We start from the raw sequence: 24,878 nt of genomic DNA on the forward strand, positions 1-24,878 counted from the left end.
AGAAGTCGGTTTTCGGCCTGGGCGAGTCTATTTTGAAGAAGTGGCGTTAGAACACTCAAGGGGCCAAAGAGCCGCATGTGGCTCGCGAACCGGTTTGCCGACCAGTGGGCTAGCCCATACTCAGCCTTTAAAAAACCTGTTAACATTTTAGCTTTTTTTTTTCTTACCTGCTTGTATAGTGGCCACCTGTCTCACGTTCTTCTTTAGACAAAGCAATTTGTATGTCGCATCTCGTCAGAGGGCTCATCCCTCTGGGATTCCGTTTACTCTGCCGTTTAACCTCAGCTCTGATAACCCAAAGGACGCTGGCATCCTGTCGCTTACACAGACTTTTCTCCTGGTTAAATTAGAAGTGACATTCTCCTGAGGCTTTCTATATTCTCTTCAGAAGCAGAACCTCTACTAACAGTGATTTGTTCTTCTCTTAAATCAGTGTTATTTCCATCATTGCACTTATTAAAATCTGTAATTATTTTTACTTTGTCTCTTCCATTAGACTTTAATCCCATGAAGACATAAACTCTATCTCTTACTGCAATCCCTTCTAGCACCATATGGGACACTCAAAACTACCTGGGGGTGGGGGGAACTACATGGAAGGAGGACCTATGAAATACTTTCAACAATGAAGATTAAAAAAAGAACTATATGGAAAGATGCACACAACAGGTATTCACATTTCCAAGAACAGAAAACGTTAACCCAACACACAGTCAACACTGGCTAGTTGCAACATCCAGAGAGTACTGGGGTACAGAAGGGAGAGAGAAAGAACCCAAAAGCAAAACTGGGATTATATCAGATTTTCATTTATAATCTGTCTGGAGATTCTGGCCATAATGTTGGCCAATTTCAAAACAAAAAGCACAATCAAGAAAGGTATACCAAACCATTCTTTAATTAAGCTTTAAGAAAAACTTAAGTAAATGAAATAGCAAAACAGATCAATAATTCCTTATTGTTTATTCTCCTCTTACAAAAAGACACTTGGGACAAATGAATGTAGAATGGTATATGTCTTATTTAGCAATGGGCAAATACAGGTTTTCTTGGTATTCTTTGCAGGAATAAACTCATGAATTTTCAGAAGTACATTTTCCTATGCACAACTCACCTTCTATAAACAAGGTCAGTTCTTTTAATTCCCTGCAATGTTTAAAATGAAACAAAATAGGCAATCTAAGAATGACTCAAGGAGCAAGACATCTGAATCAAGTTTTAAAATATATGATACTGCCCAGAAATTTCGACCAGTGAATATTCTTAGAGGTTTTTCATTTCTTACAATTTGTATGAAAAAAGAGGCTGTTCTGTTCAAATCTGCATGGCAAATAAAATAACACAGAAAGCTGAGTACAATGTTTACTTTCCTGGCCGAAGAGAAAACATGAAATTCAGGCATATTTAATACACAGTGAACATGCCATGTGTTTTTGTAAAGTCAACAAAATCTTGATTTCCTATATGTCACAGGTGATGCAATAGATGGCAAACAAATACCAAAACCATTTGAGACCAAAATTAGGTAATACAATTAGTGAAACCACAATACACACAAGAGTGCACCAGAGTTCGACCAATGAATGAATGTTCACTAAAACTTATCATCAGGCTAATAATACCTGAAGAGATTTGCTAATACTTTTATTTAAATGTTCTTATTTAATGATTTATCCATCAAGTGGAAATATGTACAACAGTTATTTCAAACCAGGAAAAAAGGGGATGATGTTTTTTCCCTTGCCCTGTAAAAAAGTCATTTTAAAAATCCATTTTAAGTAAGTCCTTACTTGGTGCTTTATAACCACTTTCCACTTTCGGAAGATCATTTAGAAAGGCAAGAACGGATATACAGTATGTTTAAAAGGTCATCATCAGAATAACCAAATGGACTTTAAATGTACTTGGGAGTACTTTCTGGACTGACTACCCAGGTCTGGTACTAATTACACTTTACTGGATTCCCTGTAATGTTAACAACATGAATCTTAAAACCGAAAAACTGGATTTGATACTTAAAAATTAGCCGCCGCCTCCTCCTCCACAGCTCCCTCTCAAATATTTTAAGCAGAAATTAATCTGGTTGGTAGGGGTTGATGTAATATGTGCTAACCACGATCCATATGGATTCTTTAAACTTTTAGGACTCATACCAACTTCAGAGTTCAGTGGATTCACCCACCGGCGGTGGCGTGGAGGATGAAGTGAAAATGTCAGTACCAGCAGACGCACAGGCAATAGCCCCCGAAGATGGACAGACAGCTCTGCGTTCTGCTGCTAACGCCAACCAGGCTGTGTTTCCAGGGGCAAACAGCTCACACTCTCCAAAAGACCAGGTTACTGGGTTCTATGTCTGAAATGTTTTTAAACTTCAAGAGTCACTTTAAATTTAGAGCGGAAATGTATATTTCTTTAATTTTGGGGTGAAGATCATTAAAGTATGAGGTCAATTTCCTGGGAGGCAAGCCATGACTATGCAGCAGGGGGAAAAAACGCCACCAAGCCCAGGTGGAAGGCTGACAACATGCTGACAGCAGCCCGTGTCGCAGTGCTGCGATCCAGGGATTTAGAGCGACCGCCTCCCAGGGGAAGACAGTGTTCCCCAATGGATACAGAGTATGCCCACTACTCATGAGACATGTACACATCCCTCCTGACGACATCCCACCGGGACAAGTTAGAAATGCAAGTTAACGCCAGGAAACAAATCTGGACTATGAACCTGAAGCTAGACAGTATAAACAGTAGTTGAGTGGAATCTATTTGCAACAATCTTTTTTTCTTTTCCTTTAAAGTCTACAGAAAATCTGCACATAGACAAGGCAATTAATTCTCATAATAAAAAACCCACATCCACATAGCCACGGTCTCCATCAGATTCCACGGTGAGGATCTGGTGTGTCACATTCTATTCCACAGGCGCGTTTGCTTGTGAGTCTGAGGGGTTCTGATCAATTCTTTCTGGAAATATTAGCTTCTCACAGACTGTCTCCTTGATCGGTAAGTACTGTGACATTTCATTAGGTTCCGTGAAGAGAGAAGGCGGGACATGCTGGGAAACACATAAATTATATCAGCAACGATTCGGTTATTGCGCTGACACTCTTTAGAAATGCTTGGATATAAAGCATGCCGGTTTAACGTGAAGTACATAAATGTAGGTAAGGAGCATCACCCAGTACCTGGTAATAACAGGTATCTTTGTTTCTGACTCTTCGACTCTGCTACTTACTGATCGCAGGAATCACAGGGATACGGTATTTACAACGCTGCCATCAATGTCCTAAGAATTCAATACCTCTTTTCTTTCTGCTGAAACCTTTTTATTCCTCTTTGAATTTAGGACCACTTGGCCCAGTCCCCTTTCTCTGTGGCTGCTGTACCGGGAGCCCAGTGTGCGCAGTAACTTCTCTAACCGTGTGCACTCTGTGCCCAGACAGAGGTACGCACAAAGGGTGAAAAAAGAATGTCAAGTCTGCAGGAAGGTATCACGTTTTAAGCAACTTATTGTAGAATTGTAAATCCCAAGGAAGGCCCTTACAAGTCCCAGGGGAGCAAAAATAGAGAGAAATTATGCCAAAAAGAACAAGTCATGGTGTGAAATTACCACACTTGAGGGGAAAGGGTGGCATGTGGAAAGAACATCCAGGTGGTGCCAACCAGCCAGAGGTGTGACTCCAGGTAATTCCCACCTCTGGATCTCAGGTTTTCCAGAATGAAATGTGGAAATTAGATTAGATGATGGCTATAGTACCCAGCAACTCTAACTGTTCTTGTATTTGAGGTAAGCTCAGTTATATAGAGTAGGATCCACCCTATTGAGCCCTTTGGGTGAATGAATAGATTTAAGGATGCAGATCTGGGTGGTTGGAGGGGGGGGGTGGAGGGGGGGGGGAATATGTATCTGGAAAGAAAAAAATTCTACATTTGAAAACTGATATTAAAATGCCATACCATTAAATTAGCAATTCTGCTCTCTCGTGATGTATATTCTCGTAACATGTAGGTCTTGTCGGCCTAGGTTTAAAAACAAAAAAGTTGCAACAAGTTTACTTATATTTATTTTATAATCCTTTCTATCAAACAAAGCTGCTTACATTTTAGTACAGGTTGTGATGGTGGCATGAACTCCAATGAGACTACCTTATTCTCCAGTGAAAGAACTGCTATTTAACTCTCACCAAGAATTCTGAATTGTTAATTCCAATCCCTATAAATCACAGTAACATCAGATACAAAAATACAAGCAGATTTAATAATTACCATGTAAGAGAAACACAAGCAAGGTTTTACCTTGAAAGTAAATATGTATATAAGTGAGATACGCAAGAGATTTTCCTGTCACAATATTATCATTACCTACATAACTGCAGCTACTTTTATGTTCCAGAAAGAAAAAAAACAAACTTCTCCAGTCAGGGCACATACAAGAATCAACCAATGAATGCATAAATAAGTGGGACAACAAATCAAGATATCTCTCTCTCTCTCTCTCTCTCTCTCTCTCTCACCAATCAATCAACAAAAAAGTTTTAAGTTTTTTAAAGTTAGGTTTTAAAACAGCAATTTATCATAATTTGTTTTTAGAGGTACTTTTCAATAAAAGAAAACCACAAGATTAAACTCCGTAAGGTTTCAGTCTTTCATATCAATAAAGACAGATTAGTGTTCATGTAAAACAATCTAATAACAAAGTATGCTATATAATAAAAGCCTAATACGCAAATCGACCGAACAGCGGAACAACCAATCGCTATGATGCGCACTGACCACCAGGGGGCAGACGCTCAACACAGGAGCTGCTCCCAGCCCACAGTCCCCAGGCTAGCCAAGGCGGGTGCCAGCGGGGACCCCCGATCATCCTGCCGATCACTCCACAGATTGGGCCTGATCGCCAGCCAGGCCTAGGGACCCTACCCATACATGAATTTCGTGCACTGGATCTCTAATCCTATATAAGAAAAGGCTAAAATGCAAATCGACCAAATCGCAGAATGACTAGTCGCTATGACACGCACTGACCACCAGGGGGCAGATGCTCAACACAGGAGCTGCCCCCTGGTGGTCAGTTCACTCCCACAGGGGGGGAGCACCGCTTAGCCAGAAGCTGGGCTCATGGCTGGTGAGCACAGCGGAGGTGGCAGGAGCCTCTCCCACCTCTGCGGCAGCACTAAGGATGTCCGACTGATGGCGTGGGCCTGCAGAGCGGGCACAGCCAGGCTGAGGGACACCCCCCCACCCTGAGTGCATGAATTTCATGCACCAGGCCTCTAGTATAAAGTATAAATCATCAGCATCACAGCTCATATAGATAACTATTCTTAACGTTTAGAAATCTCTACACAAAATCTTATGTAAGATTTTATGCACATCTTTCCAAAGCAGTTAAATATAACTCTCCGGCATTAATTTTAATGACTACATATTTTTCTACTATATGGATATAAAGTAAAAAATTTAATCAATGTCCATAAAATGGGAAGTGTCCTCCTTCCCTCCTGTTTGAATTATAAACAACATTGCCATATACATACTTGTGGATTCATATTTGTGGGTTATTGTATATTAAATCTTTTTTAGGGTAATTCCATAAAAACTCAATATTGTTGAGTTAAAACATAAGATTTTTAAATTTAGATTTATTTCACTCTTTCTGAAGGAAAAAAATACAGCCTATTTTTAGTATTTTGTTACCACTTTTAAAAAGAAAAAGGTCATCACAGCCACCGTATTATTTCAAGGGGAAAAAACCTTCCCTACGTGCAGGATTTGGGAAACGACCAATCCAATCCCATCCTGTGGGGCTCAGATCCCAGCTCTGCCACCATTAGCTGTCCGATGTGGTTGATATTAAAGTCAGTCAGTCGTTCTTTACCTCGGCTGCGTCAGCTATGAGACAGAGATCATACAGCCCATGTTTCTTTGGGTTGTTAGGAGAGGTAACCATTACCCAACAGCCCTAACTGATACTGGCAGTCTCTTCTCTAATTCATCACCCCACAAATCTGAAGTTAAAAATTCATTCACAAGGGGCAGGCCATGACGAAGCTACTGGAAGAGTTTCCATGACTCAATTTAAGCCTCCCCCATCCTTTTAAAAATCACTTTATCATTATTGTTTATAAACTTTGTTTGTTAACAGTTCCTTGACCTGGAGCACAAGCTTTCACACTTTAGAAGAACTTTCCAATATTAGGACATGATGAAAACCAGCAGTCGCCAACCTTTCAGACCTCACGGACCACCAGTGATCCACGGATCACCGGTTGGCAACCGCTAATGTAAACAATACATACTATAAACAAAGGTAATAGTTAAAGGACAGTTTTCTTAAACACAGATGAAGTACAAACACAATTTTTTAAGAAGCATCAGACCACAGTAGGGAGTGTCTTATAGAACAAAGTTTCAGCTGCCAAAACTTTTGGAAAAGATGGAATGTTTCAGTAACCATGGTCAACAGTGAATATGAAGCATGCCACCCTATCAAATAAAGAGGTACTATGCAAATTGACCATCACTCCAACACACAAGATGGCCGCCCCAATGTGGACACAAGATGGCCGGCAGGGGAGGGCAGCTGGGGGCGAACAGGCCTGCAGGGGAGGCCAGTTGGGGGCAACCAGGCCTGCAGGAGAGGACAGTTGAGGGAGACCAGGCCTGCAGGGAAGGGCAGTTGGGGGGGATCAGGCCAGCAGGGGAGGGCAATTGGGGGGGACCAGGCCTGCAGGGGAGGGCAGTTGGGGGCAACCAGGCCAACAGGGGAGAACAGTTAGGGGCAACCAGGCCGGCAGGGGAGGGCAGTTAGGGGTGACTGGGCCTGCAGGGGAGGGCAGTTGGGGGGGACCAGGCCAGCAGGGGAGGGCAATTGGGGGCGACCAGGCCAGCAGGGGAGAGCAGGCCGGCAGGGAGGGCAGTTAGAGGTGACCAGGCTGGCAAGGGAGGGCAGTTAGGGGTGACCAGGCCTGGAGGGGAGGGCAGTTAAGGGCATTCGGGCCGGCAGGCAGGCAAACGGTTGGGAACCAGCAGTCCTGGATTGTGAGAGGAATGTCCGTCCGACTGCCCTTGAGGGGTCCCAGATTGGAGAGGGAGCAGGCTGGCCTGAGCGACACACACACCCTATGCACAAATTTTCTGCAACGGGCCTCTAGTAGAATATAAAGCACTGTTCAATTTCAAATTCTCACACAGACATGAAACAACACAAACAGGCCCAATATCAGTTAGTACATTCGTCAAATGAGATTAGATACCTCGTGGTAAAGTCTCGTGTCATTCATTCTGATAAGCACTCCATCAATTCTCAAGAAAAACCGCAACAGCAGAAAAAAGCTGGAAGGCATTACTCTCTGAAAGAAAAAAAGTGCATTAATATTTTAATGAAAATTAAATATTGTTAATTTTTTTCATTTCAAAGAAAATGAATTTGTTAAAGCATGGGAGGAGGGCTGAATTAGCATTATATAGGAATCTCTGAACTAGAGGTTCTTTGTCCTAGCACCAACTAAGGCTCAAAAACTTGTGTATATTATTTAACATCCTGGTTTTAGTTTCGTACAATAGAAATATATTTTTTCTAAGTCAAAAGATATTTATCTTAAAAAGACAACACAGCTCGGGCCAGTGCTCTCAGTGGTCAGGACACCGGCCTGAGCACAGAAGTGTCTCAGGTTCAAGTCCTGGTCAAGGGCATATACCTGGCTTGCAGGTTGCATCCCTGGTCCCAATGTTTCTCTCTCACTCCTACCCAGCTTCCCTCCCTTCTACTCTCTAAAATCAATAGGGAAAAATATCCTCAGATGAGGATTAAAAAAAAAAAATTGGAAAAAAAAAAAGACAGCACATACCTAAATAATGAGAAAATTATAATGTTCACTTTTAAAAAATGGTAGTACAGCCCTAACCGGTTTGGCTCAGTGGATAGAGCATCGGCCTGTGGACTGAAGGGTCCCAGGTTCAATTCCAGTCAAGAGCATGTACCTTGGTTGCGGGCACGTCCCCAGTGGGGGGTATGCAGGAGGCAGCTGATTCATGTTTCTCTCTCATCGATATTTCTAACTCTCTATCCTTCTCCCTTCTTCTCTTTAAAAAAAAAAATCAATAAAATATATTTAAAAAAATAAAAAATGGTAGTACTTATAGTAAATGGTGACACCAGTAATACCAAAATGAAAGAAGAACCTAGCTCTGTTGCTGCTTGTCTTTTATTCACTTTATATAAAATAAAGACGCGAGACCTGAACTAGAATGCTCTAAGCAGCGCAGCCGATTAGGTACTGTGTCCTACTACCAAAGCCAAGTTCATCAGGTCATTATTCACATCCCTGACATCTTCCATCTGTGGCACATCTATAAATGTCTGTTTCCCAAATACAACCGGAAAGCCAGAGTTAGTGGAGAGTGAAAAGGTGGATTCTGGTGGCAAGGGGAGAGGGGTGTGGATCCTCAGGTCTTCAAAAACAATAATTTTGACCATTTACTAAATAGATTCTTACTGCCTACCACGTGTCAAATTCTTACTACAGCAGGTATTAGATTTATATAGATGCAAAGATACAACCCCAGTGTTTAAGGAGTTTATCCAGGAGGAAAACAGACATATCCAATGTGGTGGCTGCTGTACAGAGGTATGCACAAGGTTCAAAAGCACTCAGAGGAGCCCAGAGGGGTGGCTCAGTAGTTCAGCATCAACCCATTAACCAGGAGGCCACAGTTCGATTCCTGGTCAAGGCATATCCCTGGGTTGCAGCTTGATCACCAGTGGGGGGTATGTAGGAGGCAGCCAATCCATGATTCTCTCTTATCAATGACTAGTGGCCCAGTGCACGAAATTTGTGCACGGGGGATGGGGGTGTCCCTCAGCCGGGCCTGCACCCTCTCCAATTTGGGACCCCTCGAAGGATGTCCTACTGCCTGTTTACAGAAATCGGGCCTAAACCGGCAGTCGGACATCCCTCTCGCAATCCGGGACTGCAGGCTCCAAGCTGCTCACCTGCCTGCCTGATTGCCCCTAACCACTCTATCTGCCGGCCTGCTCACCCCCAACTGCCCCCTGCCCCCCGCTGTCCTGATCACCTCCAACTGACCCCTACTGACGTCCTGCTTGCCCCCAACAAGTCCCCCTGCTGGTCTGCTTACCCCCAACAGCCCCGCCCCCCACCAACCTGATCACTCACAACTGCTGTCCCATCCTGTCCTGATCACCCACAACTGCCCTCCCCTCCTGGCCTCTAACCACCTCTACCTCAGCACCGCCACCATGGCTTTGTCTAGAAGAACATCCGGAAGGTCTCCTGGAAGGTCTCCCAGTCTAATTAGTATAGATAGAGGCCTGGTGCACGGCTGGTTTGCCCTGAAGGGTGTCCCGGATCGGGGTGGGGGTTCCCCTGGGGGGTGGGGAGGCCTGGGCGAGGGGCCTGTGGTGGTTTGCACCCCGCTGGGGGGGATGTGGCCAGCCTGGGTGAGGGGCTGAGGGCTGTTTTCAGGCTGGCCACAGCCCCTTCATGGTGGGGGGGTCCCACTGGGGTGCCTAGTCATCCTGGGTGAGGGGCTGAAGGCCATTTTCAGGCTGGCCACACCCCTTTCAGGGTGGAGGTCCCCACTGGGGTGCCTGACCAGCCTGGGTGAGGGGCTGATGGCTGTTTGCAGGCTGGCCAAGCCTCCCAGCAGGGACCCTCACCCCATGGGGGTGTGACCAGCCTGGGTAAGGGGCTGAGGGCTGTTTTCAGGCTGACCACGCCCCATGTGGCCCAGGCTCCCAGCCCTTCCTTTTTGTTTTCAGCACCTCCTTGAGCAGAGGCCAGGGCCGCCTGGAAGCAGGTATCTGGGATTTATTTATCTTGTATAATTGAAACTTTGTAGCCTTGAGTGGAGGCCAGGGCTGGCCAGGGAGGGTGGGGAGCTTGGCTTCCTCCATCGCCGGGGGCAACCCAAGCCTCCTCCTCGCTCCAGCTCCATGGTCGCAGTCATCTTTGTTGGGTTAATTTGCATACTCTCTCCTGACTGGTGTGGTGGAGATACAGTCAATTTGCATGTTTCTCTTTTATTAGTGTAGCTATTTCTATCTCCCTCTCCTTTCCTCTCTGAAATCAATAATATACATACATATATATATATATATATATATATATATATATATATATATATTATATATATTTCTTTTTTTTTTTTAGGTGCTCAGAGGAAGTACCTGAGTCCACTGACAAAAGTCAACAGGAGTGACAGAGTGACACCTGAGCTGCCATGGAAGGAGAGCTGGGCTGGGAGTTCTGGCTGGAGAGAAGGTGGTGTGTATACAAGTACTGAGGCATGAAATAGGAAGCTATATTCAGGGAACTGCCTGGAATTCCATATAAGCACAGGGCAACATTAACCAAGAATAAAGAATAACAAGATAACCCCATGATGATAGTGGCTTAACTGCCTAAGAGTCCCCAGCCACAGGCCAAGCTCTTTCCTGCCCTTGACCTTTTCACACCCTGTTCCCTGACCTGGAGTGTTCTCCTGGCCAGCACTTCCTGTCCTTCAGAGCTCAATGCAAAAGAGACTTCTACATAGGGGCCTTTCCTACACTGCATGTCATTGCAGATTTCCCTTGTTATTCCCTCTCACAGTGCTCATTACGAATGAACAGGTCTATAACTACATCCATTTATGTGTTTACTTGCTTAAAGCCTCTATTTGACTACAGGTTCCACGGTGGTGGGAATACTGGCTTCGTTCAGCACCAGGTCCCCACTGCCTAGAAAAGGAGCCAGCACACAGCAGGTGGCCATTAACTGTGGGCTGAACAAAAGAGGCCAGATGCTCGCTGCTGGAGAAAGAACTGAGTCAGATGCACTGGGGTGGGCTAAGCAGCAAGGGACCCAAAGGAAAACGCAGTAACACAGAGGCAGCACTGACTATGACAATATGCAACAAGTCGATCTGAAAACACATCATTACCCAGCAGAGTGCTAGTTAAAATGTATGGGAAAGAATGACTGACAATATTTCTTCCAATTCAAAATTAGTAAACCTGACACAACGGGGAAGCAAACTAAAGTACCATTTCTGCACAGCACAGTGGGGAGACCAGGAATTAGGGGCCTGTGTTCTAGTCCCAATCCTACCACAATCCACGTATAGTATTTTAAGACAGTGGCTCTCTCCTAAGAGCGTCTGGAATGCTGTGGTGAGCAACAGTGATGAGCAACCAGCACCAACATTCAGAGACGGTCGCTGTTCTGTAGTGCACAGGACGACCTTATACAATGAAGCCCAACCCTGCATCTCACAGACTTCCATATCTCTCACCTGGCATCTGTCTAACCTTAGAACCTAATTCCATTTTACATATAAATAAAAAACCCACTCAATTATCCATAAAGGCAATGGCCTTGTAAATCAAGGAGAGATTATACTTCGTTTTGTTTGGAATTTTGTTATTTCACTACTTTGAAAAATGCATCAATGGAATGCCAACCTGTTATCTGAGTCACTGTCAGCATTTCTGTCAGCCTACATCTGTAACTGTCACACCCACAGTGACTCAATATGCACACATAAGCACCTGACAACTTTATCATGTCACTTAGTGGTCATATTATGCGCTTACCTAGTGAAATACATCTCATTTTATTCCAAGTCAATTTCTTTTTAATTTACAATTAAGACATTATGTTAATTTACTGAAAAGTAGTACCTTATCTATGAATTTCATTTCAGGGTAGTAAATGGAAGGAGGTACTTACAGTATTTGGTAAAAAAAAAAAAAAAAGGAAAAAGAAAAAATGGAGTGATGGGTCTGATGAGATGGCAAACCAGTATCTTAGAGCAAGACACTGAACCACCCAGGTCTCCTCCTCCATCTTAAAAGCGACCTCAGGCTCTCTCTGTAAAGTCCCCATGATGACATTTCTAACAAGGGCCCCTGCACCAGCACTGCGGAGTCCTCGGCGCCCTCCTCCATGAGACGTGTCCTCCCCCCGACTATCGGGCACCACATCCCTGCATTCTCTAGACACCCCTACTTCTCAGCTAGTCTCTGCTTCCATACAAGGGAACGCCATTGGTCCACCCTCATCACCTCCGAGTACACTAAGTGAGAAGAAAAACGTCTCACAATGATGATTACTCTTCAGTTTGAGACTTACTATTTACTCTGGTACACACATGTTCCATTTATGCCCACATCCTCTCCAACACTTTCACCCACACAAACACGTGTGCTCCCCACATGCCTACCCACTTGCATACATCACAGACATATCCACCCACTTGGTTACAAGTGCCCAATCAGATATGCACATCATAATGAACATTCAACACCATCAGCTCTGTGAGTGGGTAGACAAATGGAAAGGTACATGACTGAATGAGTCAGCATGAACAAATCTAAGTGACAAAGATAAATTGAGGGAGAATGATAGGTGAACAGGGAGTGGGGTGCTCAGAAAACAGTGATGTAATGCTAGAATAACAGAGATATTGGTTCAAAGAAAACAGTGCTAATTAGTTACCCCAACTTAGATAAACTAGTCTTTTGGGAAGTCATTTATAAAATACAGAGGCTAAACTAAATGATTCTGTAAAAATTCATCACAATTCCAAAATCCTAGGATTCTACAGAAATCTTGACTTTAAAACAAATTTACTGCTGCTTTTGATTTATTGTTTTCATTCTTAACTAGAAGCCTGATGCATGAATTTGTGCACGGGTGGGGTCTCTCGGCCTGGTCAGCAATCAAGGCTGATTGGAGCCGGTTGGCTTGGGGGAGTGGTGGGGGACCACGGGAGGTTGGCTGGTGGTGGGAGGTTGGCTGTGGGAGCGCACTGACCACCAGGGGGCAGCTCCTGCATTGAGCATCTGTCCCCTGGTGGTCAGTGCGTGTCATAGCTACCAGCCGATCGTCCGGTCCTAACGGTCGCTTAGGCTTTTATATATATAGATTATTGTTTAAACCACAATACTCACTATCATTGTGCTTCGAGAACAATGTTTGATGCTGGGGCCCATCTTTGATAGACCTTATGATAAGTGCTATAATGGAGGGGTTAAAAATAATGTATTTTTGGAGTATGGACAAGGGATATTTAACTCTGCTGTGGAGGACCTCATAGAGGAGCTGACATTTTAGCTAGGTGTTAAAGGATAGGGCATTTAATAAAAAGCTGTGGTTTTTCTGGAAAATGTTAAGAAACCCAATTACAACCTAATAATAAACAAATATGAGTAACTGCTGCAGCCTGTTTGTTTTCTTTTTACGCATGTTTCACCAACAGCATTGGTAATGGAAGCAGTCCATCCTCCAAAGGAACTGATACTTGTCATTCCTGTTTTCACTTGGATGCTAGAAACTGAAGTATAGTTTATGGGGCACTGAGTCCTGACACATGGTCACTTCCTTAAATAGTATCCACCTTGCTGTCTGCTCAGTCTCTCCACATTGTTTTTAATTCAAAATGTGAAAATTAAGTCATAGTTTTCATTCAAATTACATAATAAGCAAACAAAGTACAAAGTGACCAGGCAGGTCTTTAAAAAAAATGCTTTGCTAAAGTCTTAACAATATATTAAGATTTTGTGAATTTTATAACGGATATTAATTAGTAAGAAATACTCTAGAGCAGTGGTTCTCAATCTTTTTAATGCAGCGACCCTTTAATACAGTTCCTCATGTTGTGGTGACTCCCAACCATAAAATTATTTTCATTGCTACTTCATAACTGTAATTTTGCTACTGTTATGAATCGTAATGTAAATATCTGTGTTTTCCGATGGTCTTAGGCGACCCTGCTAGCGGTTCTCAACCTGTAGGTCGCGACCCACAGGTTGAGAACCGCTGCTGTAGAGCCTAAGACCATCGGAAAACACAGATATTTACATTACGATTCATAACAGTAGCAAAATTACAGTTATGAAGTAGCAATGAAAATAATTTTATGGTTGGGAGTCACCACAACATGAGGAACTATATTAAAGGGTCGCTGCATTAAAAAGGTTGAGAACCACTGCTCTAGACTCAAATGAAATTTTACATGATATCATATTAAGATGGTATAATTCAAAGTGAGTCTTATATTTCTGACCAATAGTAGAAACAGAAGAAATTTTAAACAAAAATCACAATACTCACAATTTTCACACTTAGGCTTGAAACTCCATGATCATGAAGTTCATCTTCAAACAGTAGAACTTCTTCAAAAAACTTAATCTGCTCTCTGGCTTTCAATTTCTCTGTATCTATATGATCTGTTGTAGGCACAACCTGAAAGAAAAATGTCCGAAGGAGCACATAAAATCTTTCTGAGGAGCTGGAGACATAGGAAAGTAGCTAATGCTACTCCACAGCCTCCAGGAGGCTTTTCCTAAGTCAGCCCACAGTCATCACCATCATTACTGCATCGGGTTAAAACAAGTTCCCGAAATTTCCTCACTCCTGGCAACCATGTGCCAGAGGGCGCCCCCCCGCCCCCCGCCAATTTACAGAGTTCTTCAATCAGGAGTGAGGAGAGAAGACATGAACCTATGAAGCATTATAAAAGTCAGACGAACCTTGCTTCCCATGAGACTGCAAAGGAGGGATTTTTGTCTGTCCCCTGTGTATCCAGGGTTCCTAGGATTACTGCCCAGCACATAGTAAGAGCTTAAGAATGAATGAATGAATACATGGGTTCTCAAAAACTGTGTTTTTGTCTTGGAAGCAGCACAAAATAGTTAATGCTTGGAATACAGGAATGGCAGCAACTGAAGACAAGAATTAAGTTGCTGCCATGAACTTCCAGCTTCCCAAGATTCTAACAATCTCCTCAGAGACAAGGAGCCCCCACTCCTTACATTTCTGCCTAAACACCCACATATGATATGGGGTCTCCAGTAACTATTATTTTTTAAAATATATTTTATTGATTTTTTACAGGAAGGAAGGGAGAAAGATAGAGAGTTAGAAACATCAATGATAGAGAAACATCAATCAGCTGCCTCCTGCACACTCCCTACTAGGTATGTGCCCGCAACCAAGGTACATGCCCTTGACTGAAATGGAACCTGGGACCCTTGAGTCCGCAGGCTGACACTCTATCCACTGAGCCAAACCGGTTAGGGCTCCAGTAACTACTTTTAATGAAAATAGTTACAGTGAAATACATTTTGTTCTCTATGACAAAGTGTGATATTTAGAAACTGCAACCTAAGCCAAATTTCCCTCATTTCAGTTACACTGGAAGATTTCAAAATAAATAATAAGCAAACAAAGCAAATAAATAATAAGCAGATAAAGCTCCCAATATGAGACCTACCTATTCTGCCTTCCTTGTGTATTTATCATGACGTAATCTACCCTAAGCAGGGCTTACACAGATGCAATTTAACATTCACATAGAGCTTCAGATTCTGTTGGGAGCTTTCCCATTGATGACCTCGTATCAAAACTCTGCTGTGAGGCAGACATTTCTGTTTACCCTATTTACTGATGAGACTAAGACTCAGATAAATAGATTAAGTAACTCCCCTAAGATCATACCAGTTCACACATAGTACAGGCAGGACAGAAGTCCCATCTGCCCACATCTCTATTCAACTGTACAACTGGGAGCTGCTGCTAGCAGGTCTGTCTAAAGCAGCGGTTGCCAACTGGTGGTCCGCAGACTACTGGTGGTCCGTGAGGTCTGAAAGGTTGGCGACCGCTGGTCTAAAGCACACGCCTGAACACCTCTCGACAGTGACAACATTAAGGCAGTAGTTCACGATCAAACCACATGTAATTAAAATCCCTCCACTTTATTTCCTGCTGATAATCAATAAGCAAAATCCCCTCATGTTAGGATCTGAAGCACCCACAACAGAAATAAACAGGTGAAAATAGTAGTAAAAAATAAGCCATTACTAGAAAGTTCTAATGCCAAGACAGTCCAAGATAATTGATGACTCATAAAAGCAAAAAATAACAGTTACCTTTAACTTGAGGGCTTCTCCAAGTAACGTTCCCTTATAGTCTGTTGTAAAGGTCCAATCGTATGGTTTAATGACTTCCTTGGAGTGCTCACCCTCCGTCCTCAAATACCAAAATGAGAAGGACCAGATTTAGTGATGCAGCATGCAGATCATCTGCATTCATTATCACACCAAACTACATTCCACACATCATGTAAAACATCCTACTACATACACTTGTCAGAATTCACTAACACAAGGTCTTTCTTTCTTCCTGCACACTTACTGCGGCTTAACTTGTCATGTGCTGTGTAGTCTTTCCAATTAGTCTCTACACTGCCTGAGGACCTTTGTTAAAGCCCATACTCCTTGTATCCTCCAAGGTACCTAGTACATAACAGGCACCAAGTAAATAATATCTGATTTGACTATCAAAGAAAATAAATTTTTCTTAATTTCAAAGGTCCTCAAATTTTCAATGCAAATCACAGCGTTTTTCTTGAAAAACAGGAACATTCAAGTACACAGTGTACTCTTCACTAAAGAACACTAAACACTCAAAAAAGAAACTCCACAGAGCTCAGCTCAAATGTTACGCAATTAACTCAACAAGCATTTAAGAGGTGGGGTAACTAATCTCCATGTTATAGATGAGAAAGATTAATTTTAGAATAATCCAATTACAAAGTTTAATAATAATACTAGCCCCTCATTCTAATATTGTGACTGAGTATTTCTTTCAACTCTCCTCTCGGTTTTACCCATAACTGCCCGGACTCTCACCTGCTCTCCTGCCACTCCTCCGCACAGGCTACTTTAAGCATTCCTTGGTAGTTGTTCACACATCTTAAAGCATCTGTAGCATTGAACTCAATCCCAAAGCCACAACCATGCTGGATTCTTAAAACGTTGTCTCCAAACATCATTTCGGGGAGGGATGGCATATGCAATTCATCAGCTAACCTACGCACAACCAGAAGTCAGGCAGGATTATTTTATACCACCATTGACACTTTGGTTTCCTTTTCTTCCCTACATTACTGAGTTAATTAACATGATACATTTTGTACAATCGGTAAATGCTTCAATCATCTATTCTCTCTATGTTTATCTTTTTTTTTAACCTTCACCTGAGGGGAGATTTTATATATATTTTAGAGACAGGAAGGGGGCGTAGAGAGAGAGAGAAACATCCATCAGTTGCCTCCCGTGTGTGCCCGTCTGGGGAGAGAACCTAGGTATGTGCCCTGACTGGGAACTGAACCCGAAACCTTTGTGGTGCACAGCACAATGCTCCAACCGACTGAGCCACCCGGCCAGGGCTGCGGACTTGGCAATGGGCTAAAAAACAGATAGTAAACTGAGAAGTAATAATATATTATCCGCTACTGGTAAGTGACATAAAAAATAAAGGAAGGCAATGGTGGGGGCCTATTTTAGGTAGGATGATCAGAGATTGCTTCTGAGATAGAATTTGAGCCTCAAAACTTCCTTGTGAGCTGAGAAACGCTGAGTTTAGGTACCTAATGACAGATTACAGAGCCAGTAAGTAGTAATACCAGGCCTCCTCCATTATGCCAGCTGCTTTATAAATACTTGTGCCTTGCCCTGCCTCACCCAGCCAGCATGGCTTAGTGGTGGAGAGTCAACCTGTGAACCAGGAGGTCACAGTTCAATTCCTAGTCAGGGCACATGCCTGGGTTGCAGGCTCAATCCCCATCTCCAGTGTGGGACATGCAGGAGGCAGCCAATCAATGATTCTCATCATTGATGTTTCTATCTCTCTCTCTTTCCTTCTCCCTTCCTCTCTGAAATCAATAAAAATATATTTAAAATAAATAAATACTTGCCCCTCATTTAGCCAACCTCATTAGAAAAGGAAGTTTTATTTGACACACTATGAAGCCAGGATCACAAATTATTAATCCACAGATGTGTTTTGATTTGCCTGAACAATATTTGAAATAGTTGCCAACAATGACGTGCTCGCTTCGGCAGCACATATACTAAACTTGGAACAATACAGAGAAGATTAGCATGGCCCCTGCGCAAGAATGATATGCAAATTTGTGAAGCATTCCATATTTTAAAAAAAAAACAACACACAGTGATTGAGAGATAGTTGTCAACAAAAATTGAGAGTCTTTTGAGGAATCTGGACTTCTGGTTTCTTCTTTTTTGTTCAAAAAAAAAAAAAAAAAAAGGAAGACTGGCAGTACTGGCCCTGGCAATCCACATAGCACCGACAGGCTGAAGCTGAGTAGAGGCTGCCCCCTTAACGGGGGCCCTGGTGGTGCACCAGTCCCCTTAACCCTTAAGAAAGTTGAGTTTATAAAGGTTTTTAAGTGGAAGCTACTCACTTCTGAAAAAAGCAGCTATATACAGTATATAAATCACTATGCCCATGACCCATCACCTCAGTCAAAACCAGGACTTTCAATTTAGAGATGCAAGTTCGGCTTCTCAACCAAAGGCAATTATCTATGGGCTGGCAGGAGCCCTTCAATTTTAGCCTGAGAACTCTTGCTGAATTGAACCATGGCCAAGGAAGTATACTCTGACCTTTCTTTTCATAAGTCTGAATGACAGCCAAAGGAAGCACAGACCAAAAGAGGTGACAGGAAAGAGCAGCATGAGGTGGAGAGAGTGAAAAGGTTAAACAATAGCAAGAGAAGCAGAGAGCAGAAAGCAGAGATGGAGAAATCCTATATAATAAAAGCCTAATATGCAAATTGTCGAATGGCAGAACGACCGGTCGCTATGATGCACACTGACCACCAGGGGGTAGATGCTCAATGCAGGACGCAGCGCTAAGGAGCAGCGAGCCAGGCTCATGGCTGACGAGCGCAGTGGTGGTGCCAGGAACCTCTCCCACCTCCACCGCAGGTGGGCTGTAAGGAGCGAGGGGTCCCAGACTGCGAGAGCCCCGGACTGCAAGAGGGATGTCTGACTGCCGGCTTAGGCCCGATCCCCCCAGGGGTTCTGGACTGTGAGAGGGTGCAGGCCGGGCTGAGGGACCCCCCCACACACACACACTCCCCAGTGCATGAATCTTGTACACTGGGCCTCTAGTAACAGTAATAAGAGTAGAGACTTGTATATAGTTATTGTTGGGGCCACAAGAACTGCTGCTCATTTTCTGAGATGATTCCTGTGTTTAATTTTCTCCTCACTTAATTTAAGTGATTAAATTCCCATCACTTAAGGCAACTTGGGTCTCTGATCCTTGTAACCTGAAAGCAGAGGTTCTATGGAAGTGAATTTTCCAGTTACCCCATGTACCAAATTTATTTTATGGAAAATTTTCAAAATGTGTTATAGACTTTTCTGTGTTCTTAAACAGAAAACATAAAATATTATTTAACTTTTTCTTGATTATCAGAGATCATCACATTTAAGATTCTTGAAAGATACCATGCTCAAGTTCGATTGAGTGTGCACACCCCTAGTAGTCCTATGAAATACTAGAAGCCCGGTGCACGAAATTCGTGCACGGCGGGGGGTTGTCCCTCAGCCCAGCCTGTACCCTCTCCAATCTGGGACATCCCTCTCACAATCCAGGACTGCTGGCTCCCAACTGCTTGCCTGCCTGCCAGCCTGATCACCCCTTAACCACTCCGCTGCCAGCCTGGTTGATGCTTAACTGCTCCCCTGCCAGCCTGTTTGCCCCCAACTTCCCTCCTCTGCCAGCCTGGTCACCCCTAACTGCCCTCTCCTGAAGGGTTGATCACCTCCAACTGCCCTCCCTTGCAAGCCTGGTCCCGCTCAACTGCCCTCCCTTGCAGGCCGGGTGCCTCCCAACTGCCCTCCCTTGCAGGCCGGGTGCCTCCCAACTGCCCTCTCCTGCTGGCCATCTTGTAGTGGCCATCTTGTGTCCACATGGGGGCAGGATCTTTGACCACATGGGGGCAGCTATATTATGTGTTGCAGTGATGATCAATCTGTATATTACTTTTTTATTAGATAGAATAGAGGCCTGGTGCACGGGTGGGGGCCAGCTGATTTGCCCTAAAGGGTGTCACAGATCAGGGTGGGGGTTCCCTTGGGGTGTGGGGCGGCCTGAGCGAGGGGCCTGTGGTGGTTTGCAGGCCGGTCACGCCCCCTGGCAACCCAAGTGGAGGCCCTGGTATCTGGAATTTATTTTCCTTCTACAATTGAAACTTTGTAGCCTGAAGCAGAGCCAAGCCTGCTGTTCCCTCTGGGGCGGCAGCCATTTCTGTGGCAGTTAATTCACCTTCTACAATTGAAACTTTGTAGCCTTAAGCGGGTGAGCCCGGCCAGGGTGTGAGGAAAGCTTTGCTTCCCCTGTTGCCGCCGGCAACCCTGGCCTGCTCTCTCAAGCTCCATTCTGCTGCCATTTGTTTGAATTTGTTTACCTTCTATAATTGAAACTTTGTAGCTTGAGTGGAGGCTTAGGCCTGCAACGGCTATGGAAAGCTTGGCTTCCTCTGTTACCTGGGAAACCTTGCTCTCTCTGGCTGTAGCCATCTTGGATTGGGGTTAATTTGCATACTCGCCCTGATTGGCTGGTGGGTGTGGCTTATGTAGCGGAGTGATGGTTAATTTGCATATTACCATTTTATTAGAGGATTCCACTCATATACGTAAAAGAATCACTGTCACTAACTTACACTGTCTCAAATGTTCTAAATTCAGACTATCTTAACCACTGGCCAAACATAGTATCTTAACACCATTTCTTTTCTTTTTCTTTTTTTTTTAATTTATTTGTATTGATTTCAGAGAGGAAGGGAGAGAGAAATACCAATGATGAGAGAGAATCATTGCTCGGCTGCCTCCTGCACGCCCCCTACTGGGGAATTGAGACTGAAACTCAGGCATGTGCCCCAACCAGGAATCCAAATATGACCTCCAGGTCATAGGTCGACACTCAAACACTGAGCCACACATGCTGGGTTTAATGCCATTTCTAAGGCCAAGATTCACTCTTAACAAATAGGTATTACCATTAACAAGGCAGGGAAGACAGGAAGCCTCTATGGGATTTAGATGTCTTAAATCATTAAAGAAAGCGTCCTTAATCCAATACTTCCCCTAATCCATTTACTTAGCACCCTAGAGGTTTTAACACCCTGGGTGATGCATCACAGAAAATTTAGAATAGGTGAAGGTCTAGCCTTTCTTTTGTCATAGGGAAGGACTAAGTAGTATACTCTGGCAGATCTATTTTAGAAATAACCAATAAAGAGATTAAAGACCTAGGATTTGAATGCCTTTAAAACTCACCATGCATCCAGCCCCTCTTAGAGAGTCTGGAAGTAAATTACATGTTAAACACCACTGGAAGCTGACTGCTTTATATATGCACAAGTTTACCTCTGTGGTGCGATACGTAACAGAGAACGTGATAGGGAGAGGAAAACCCAGACAGTAAATCAATGTGCGGTGGGATGAAGGGAATTATTTTTCCCTTTCTTTTCTGCATTTTCCTTATTTTTCTTAGTGAATCTGCAAGAATATTATCTTATTTAATGTATTTACATTCTTTTAAGACTCCCTCTCTCCTCCCCGCCGCCCCCCCCCCCACTTCCCTCTACCTCAATCTTAAAAGGCCAGTGCTCCCTAGGGTCCCATATCATGACCTTTTCCTTCTCTCCTAGAAGATGATTTTCACTCACTCTCAAGGCTCCAGGTTTCAATTACAAGGTGATGATTCCCAAACCTAGACCCACGGTCAAGCCTTTTTTTTTTTTTTTTTTAATTGATTTTTAGAGAGAAAGGATTCAGTCACACCGCAGGGCTATTGTTGTGTTGGTTGTTGTCATTTTTTTATTTGACAATCTAAGGGAGTGCCCCTGACTAAATAGTCAGGTATTGCATGTTTTAAAAATTCTTGCGGCACCCTGGTTGAAAATCCCTGTTTCGGAGTCTACAGCTGATAATGTCGCTCCTTTGCATAAAAGTACTCCCTGTGGTGGTCCGATCAAATTCGAAACTCTTTAGCCTGTGGCATAAAAGCTCTCTGGGTGCTGTCTCCCCTTCTCACTCCCGCCCCTCTGGACCTCCACGCTCCAACCACACAGAAGCGGTTCTCCCAACAAATCAGGGCTCTCCCTCTCCCGGACCGACGCTTGGTCAAGATCCAGTGCAGGCACCGCCAGCGCTCACAGCCGGCGCCCTCCCTGCTCTCCAGGAGCCCCCACCCCCGCCTCATCCCAACACCTGGATCAAGATTCGGTGCAGGCATCCCAGCTTCCCGGAGGCCTCGTCCGCCCGCAGGAGCTCACAAAACCTCTGAACCATTATCCACACCGGGTATCACCGTGTCTCTCGAAGACCCTGCATCCCTCAAGGCAGAGGCTCTTTCTCACCTTCCGTAGCTCCCTCCAGGGCCCTGCCCGGCGCAGCACCTGACGTGCCAAAAACCAAGCAAGCACATCATCCCCGTTACTGACGCCAAGAAAACAGGTCAGAACCCCTCAGGAAGGAGAGGTGCAAAGGTGACCGGGGCAGAGACGTGGGGCAGGTGGAGGCCAGGGCAGGCAGAGATCCTCCGAAACAGCCAGGCGCCACTCAAACCGGGTCGAGTGACAGAGTCACGCAGGCGAACCCAACCGAGGGACGGAGGGGTGATGCGAAGATTTACCGCGGCTGTCAGTCAGGGGCCCGGCCTCGGCCCGGCCTCCGCCCCGGGGAAGGGTCGGGGCTGCGCGGGGCCGCCCTGCTCTCGCCCAGCCCAGCCCTCGGCTCCCGACCCCCGACCCGCGCCCCGCGCCCCTATCCGGGCCCGGAGCCTCACTTCTCCACATCCGCCGACTTCATGATGTGGGTCTTGGTGGCCGTCAGCTTCCAGGGCCCGAAGGAGAAGTCCCGGTGGCTGCTCTGGAAGCCGTGGATCATCATGGCCGCGGCGGGGGCGGCGCGGAGCAGGCAGGAGCGGCGGCAGCGGACACCGGTTTCCGCGCCTCTGCGGCCCGGCCCTCTCGGCTTCCGAGCCGTTACCATGCCCCGCCCCGCCCCGCCGCCCACCCCGACGCCCGCCCTTCTTTCCGCCCTCTTCTCCGCCCTGCGCTTTTTGCTTCCGGGAGCAGGCGCCAATGTTGCGTGACCCACGCCTACGTCACGACGCACCGGAAAAGGGGAGGAGGAGAACCAGATGAGGGGCGGGGCTTCGTTTGAGAGGGGCGTGGTCAACGTCGTGCCGCCCCCGGAACTCCTTGGGTGACGTCATCTAGGGGTGTTTACTGAACGGGAGAACTAGGGCTTGGTAGGCGGTGGGAAGGCCAGACTGATGGACCCACTGGATCAAGGCCGGGCTTGGGAGGACCCCAGAGATGGTTGGCGGGAGGAAGCCCAGAGAGACGGGTGGACCCCTCGGGAGAACAGTAGGCAAGCAGAGACACTCCTGCTCCCGCGGGGAAGATAAACGTGAAGAGAGGGCAGGTGCTCTCCAGGCTTGAAGATCCAGCCACAGATCTGAGGACCCAGAGCAGGACTTGGGCAGGAAGAGAGGAAGGCAGAACCCCAGCCGCAGGAAGTTGTTGGGCAGGCAGGGGATGTGTCAAAGCATCAAGCAAAGGCTCGGTCATAGAGGAGCAGGCAAAGAGCTTAGACCCTGAGTTGGGAATGCACTTTCCTTTTTCTCATGCTTATGGTTAGATCAAGTTCCACCTCCACCCCCCCCACCCCCCCCACCCCGTTTAAAAAACCTTGGGGGTGCTCTGGCCGGGGAACTCAGTTGGTTAGACCTTTGTCCTGATACGCCAAGGTTGTGGGTTCGATGCCAGGTCAGGGCACATGCAAGAATCAACCAATGAATGCATAAATGAGTGGAACAACAAGTTGTTGTTTCTCTTTCTCACACACCAATAAATACATTTTTAAAAAGAAAAGAAAAACCTTAGTGGAGTCTCTGTTTGTGGGAAACCACCTATTGTTCTCACTAGCAGAGAGGTGTGGACAAGGAGCCCAGAATGATGGTGACCCTTGAGCCCTGGCAAGGGTCAGAGCTATACACCCACTGTTTAGTTGAAACAATGGTATACACCCACTGTTGAGTTGAAGCAACTTCCCCACCAGATAGTCATGTAAATCCTTACTGATAAGGTAGTCTGTCTGTTACTGGAAATTGCCTGCCTAAGGGCTATAGGTGTATCCCAAATTGAATAAAAGGATGGCAAGGCCTGAGCCCAAGCGGAGTCCTTCCTCTAGGGATGGGCTCCCGCCTGGCCCCCAATTTCCAAATTATTATTTCTTGTCTGGTCTCTTTCATTTGCCTGCAGCCCCTTCTCCAGATCCCGAACCCTGAACCACGTGGGACGTGGGTCCTTCGCATCTGTTCCTTACAATCAAAGAGCTCTGTGGAAACAGTGGGCTGCCTTCAACATCTCCTTGAGTCGCCCTATCCACAACCCTTCATCCCCCAAATATACACATAAAATATATAAGGGAGGCCACGTTCTGTGTGTGTGTGTGTGGGGGGGGGGGGGGGGGGAGGGAGGAGACAGAATAAGAATTCATGCTGTGGGGAACTTAAAAGGGGGAAAGGGCATGCTAGAGATGAGAATATAAATATTTCAGCAGTGTAATAGGGTAGGGAGACAGAGTGTAGAAGACCCATAGGATTTGAAGAGCTGAGAGAAGAGCAGAGTTGATTGCATCCAAATTTATTTTTAAAAAGGAAACATTGCCTACTCTCAACTTGTGGCATGACTTGGAGATGAAAGCAACCCATTAGTAAAGGAGAAATAAAAGCCAGCCATTGCAAACTCTCAGAGACTTCCAGAGAAATATATTAGCTGGCAAGTCCCTGAATAAATATACTTTTATAATATATCATTTTATACACTTCCAAAACATATATTTTTACCCATTGGTATATTTTCTTAACAATATACATGGTGAAAAATCCTTCCAGAGCAGTTTATACCACTTTAATGTTTTTTTGTTGTTGTTAAATCCTCACTCGAGGATATTTTTCCATTGAATTTTTAGAGAGAGTGGA

At 44.9% G+C, this 24,878-nt stretch overlaps 1 protein-coding gene across 2 annotated transcripts; it reads right to left on the reverse strand.

The window, feature by feature from the left end:
* Positions 1 to 875: 875 nt before the first annotated feature.
* On the reverse strand, positions 876 to 22,911 carry TIPRL (TOR signaling pathway regulator). Of its 2 annotated transcripts, none has more exons than XM_079760855.1 (7): positions 22,674 to 22,911; positions 16,697 to 16,876; positions 15,935 to 16,034; positions 14,118 to 14,249; positions 7,254 to 7,349; positions 3,955 to 4,017; positions 876 to 3,052 (listed from the first exon to the last, which is right to left on the reverse strand). In XM_079760855.1, the coding sequence occupies exons 1-7, from the start codon at positions 22,877 to 22,879 to the stop codon at positions 2,909 to 2,911; spliced, it is 921 nt and encodes a 306-aa protein (XP_079616981.1). In that variant the 5' UTR covers positions 22,880 to 22,911; the 3' UTR covers positions 876 to 2,908. The 2 variants fall into 2 exon arrangements, with proteins under 2 accessions (XP_079616981.1, XP_079616982.1); XM_079760856.1 differs by lacking the exon at positions 22,674 to 22,911 and adding an exon at positions 22,246 to 22,613.
* Positions 22,912 to 24,878: the final 1,967 nt, after the last annotated feature.

This window comes from Cnephaeus nilssonii, assembly GCF_951640355.1.
Source record: "Cnephaeus nilssonii genome assembly, chromosome: 21".
Lineage (NCBI taxonomy): Eukaryota > Metazoa > Chordata > Mammalia > Chiroptera > Vespertilionidae > Cnephaeus > Cnephaeus nilssonii.

Excerpts from the sequence above, each read along its gene's own strand:
- TIPRL (XM_079760855.1), bottom strand. The coding sequence starts at position 22,879 with ATGGTAACGGCTCGGAAGCCGAGAGGGCCGGGCCGCAGAGGCGCGGAA. Across the intron at positions 14,250-15,934 it reads GAGAAGCCCTCAAGTTAAAG|GTTGTGCCTACAACAGATCA; the intron begins GTAACTGTTATT and ends TTTTTCTTTCAG. Across the intron at positions 7,350-14,117 it reads CAAGCCTAAGTGTGAAAATT|AGAGTAATGCCTTCCAGCTT; the intron begins GTGAGTATTGTG and ends TTTTTCTTTCAG.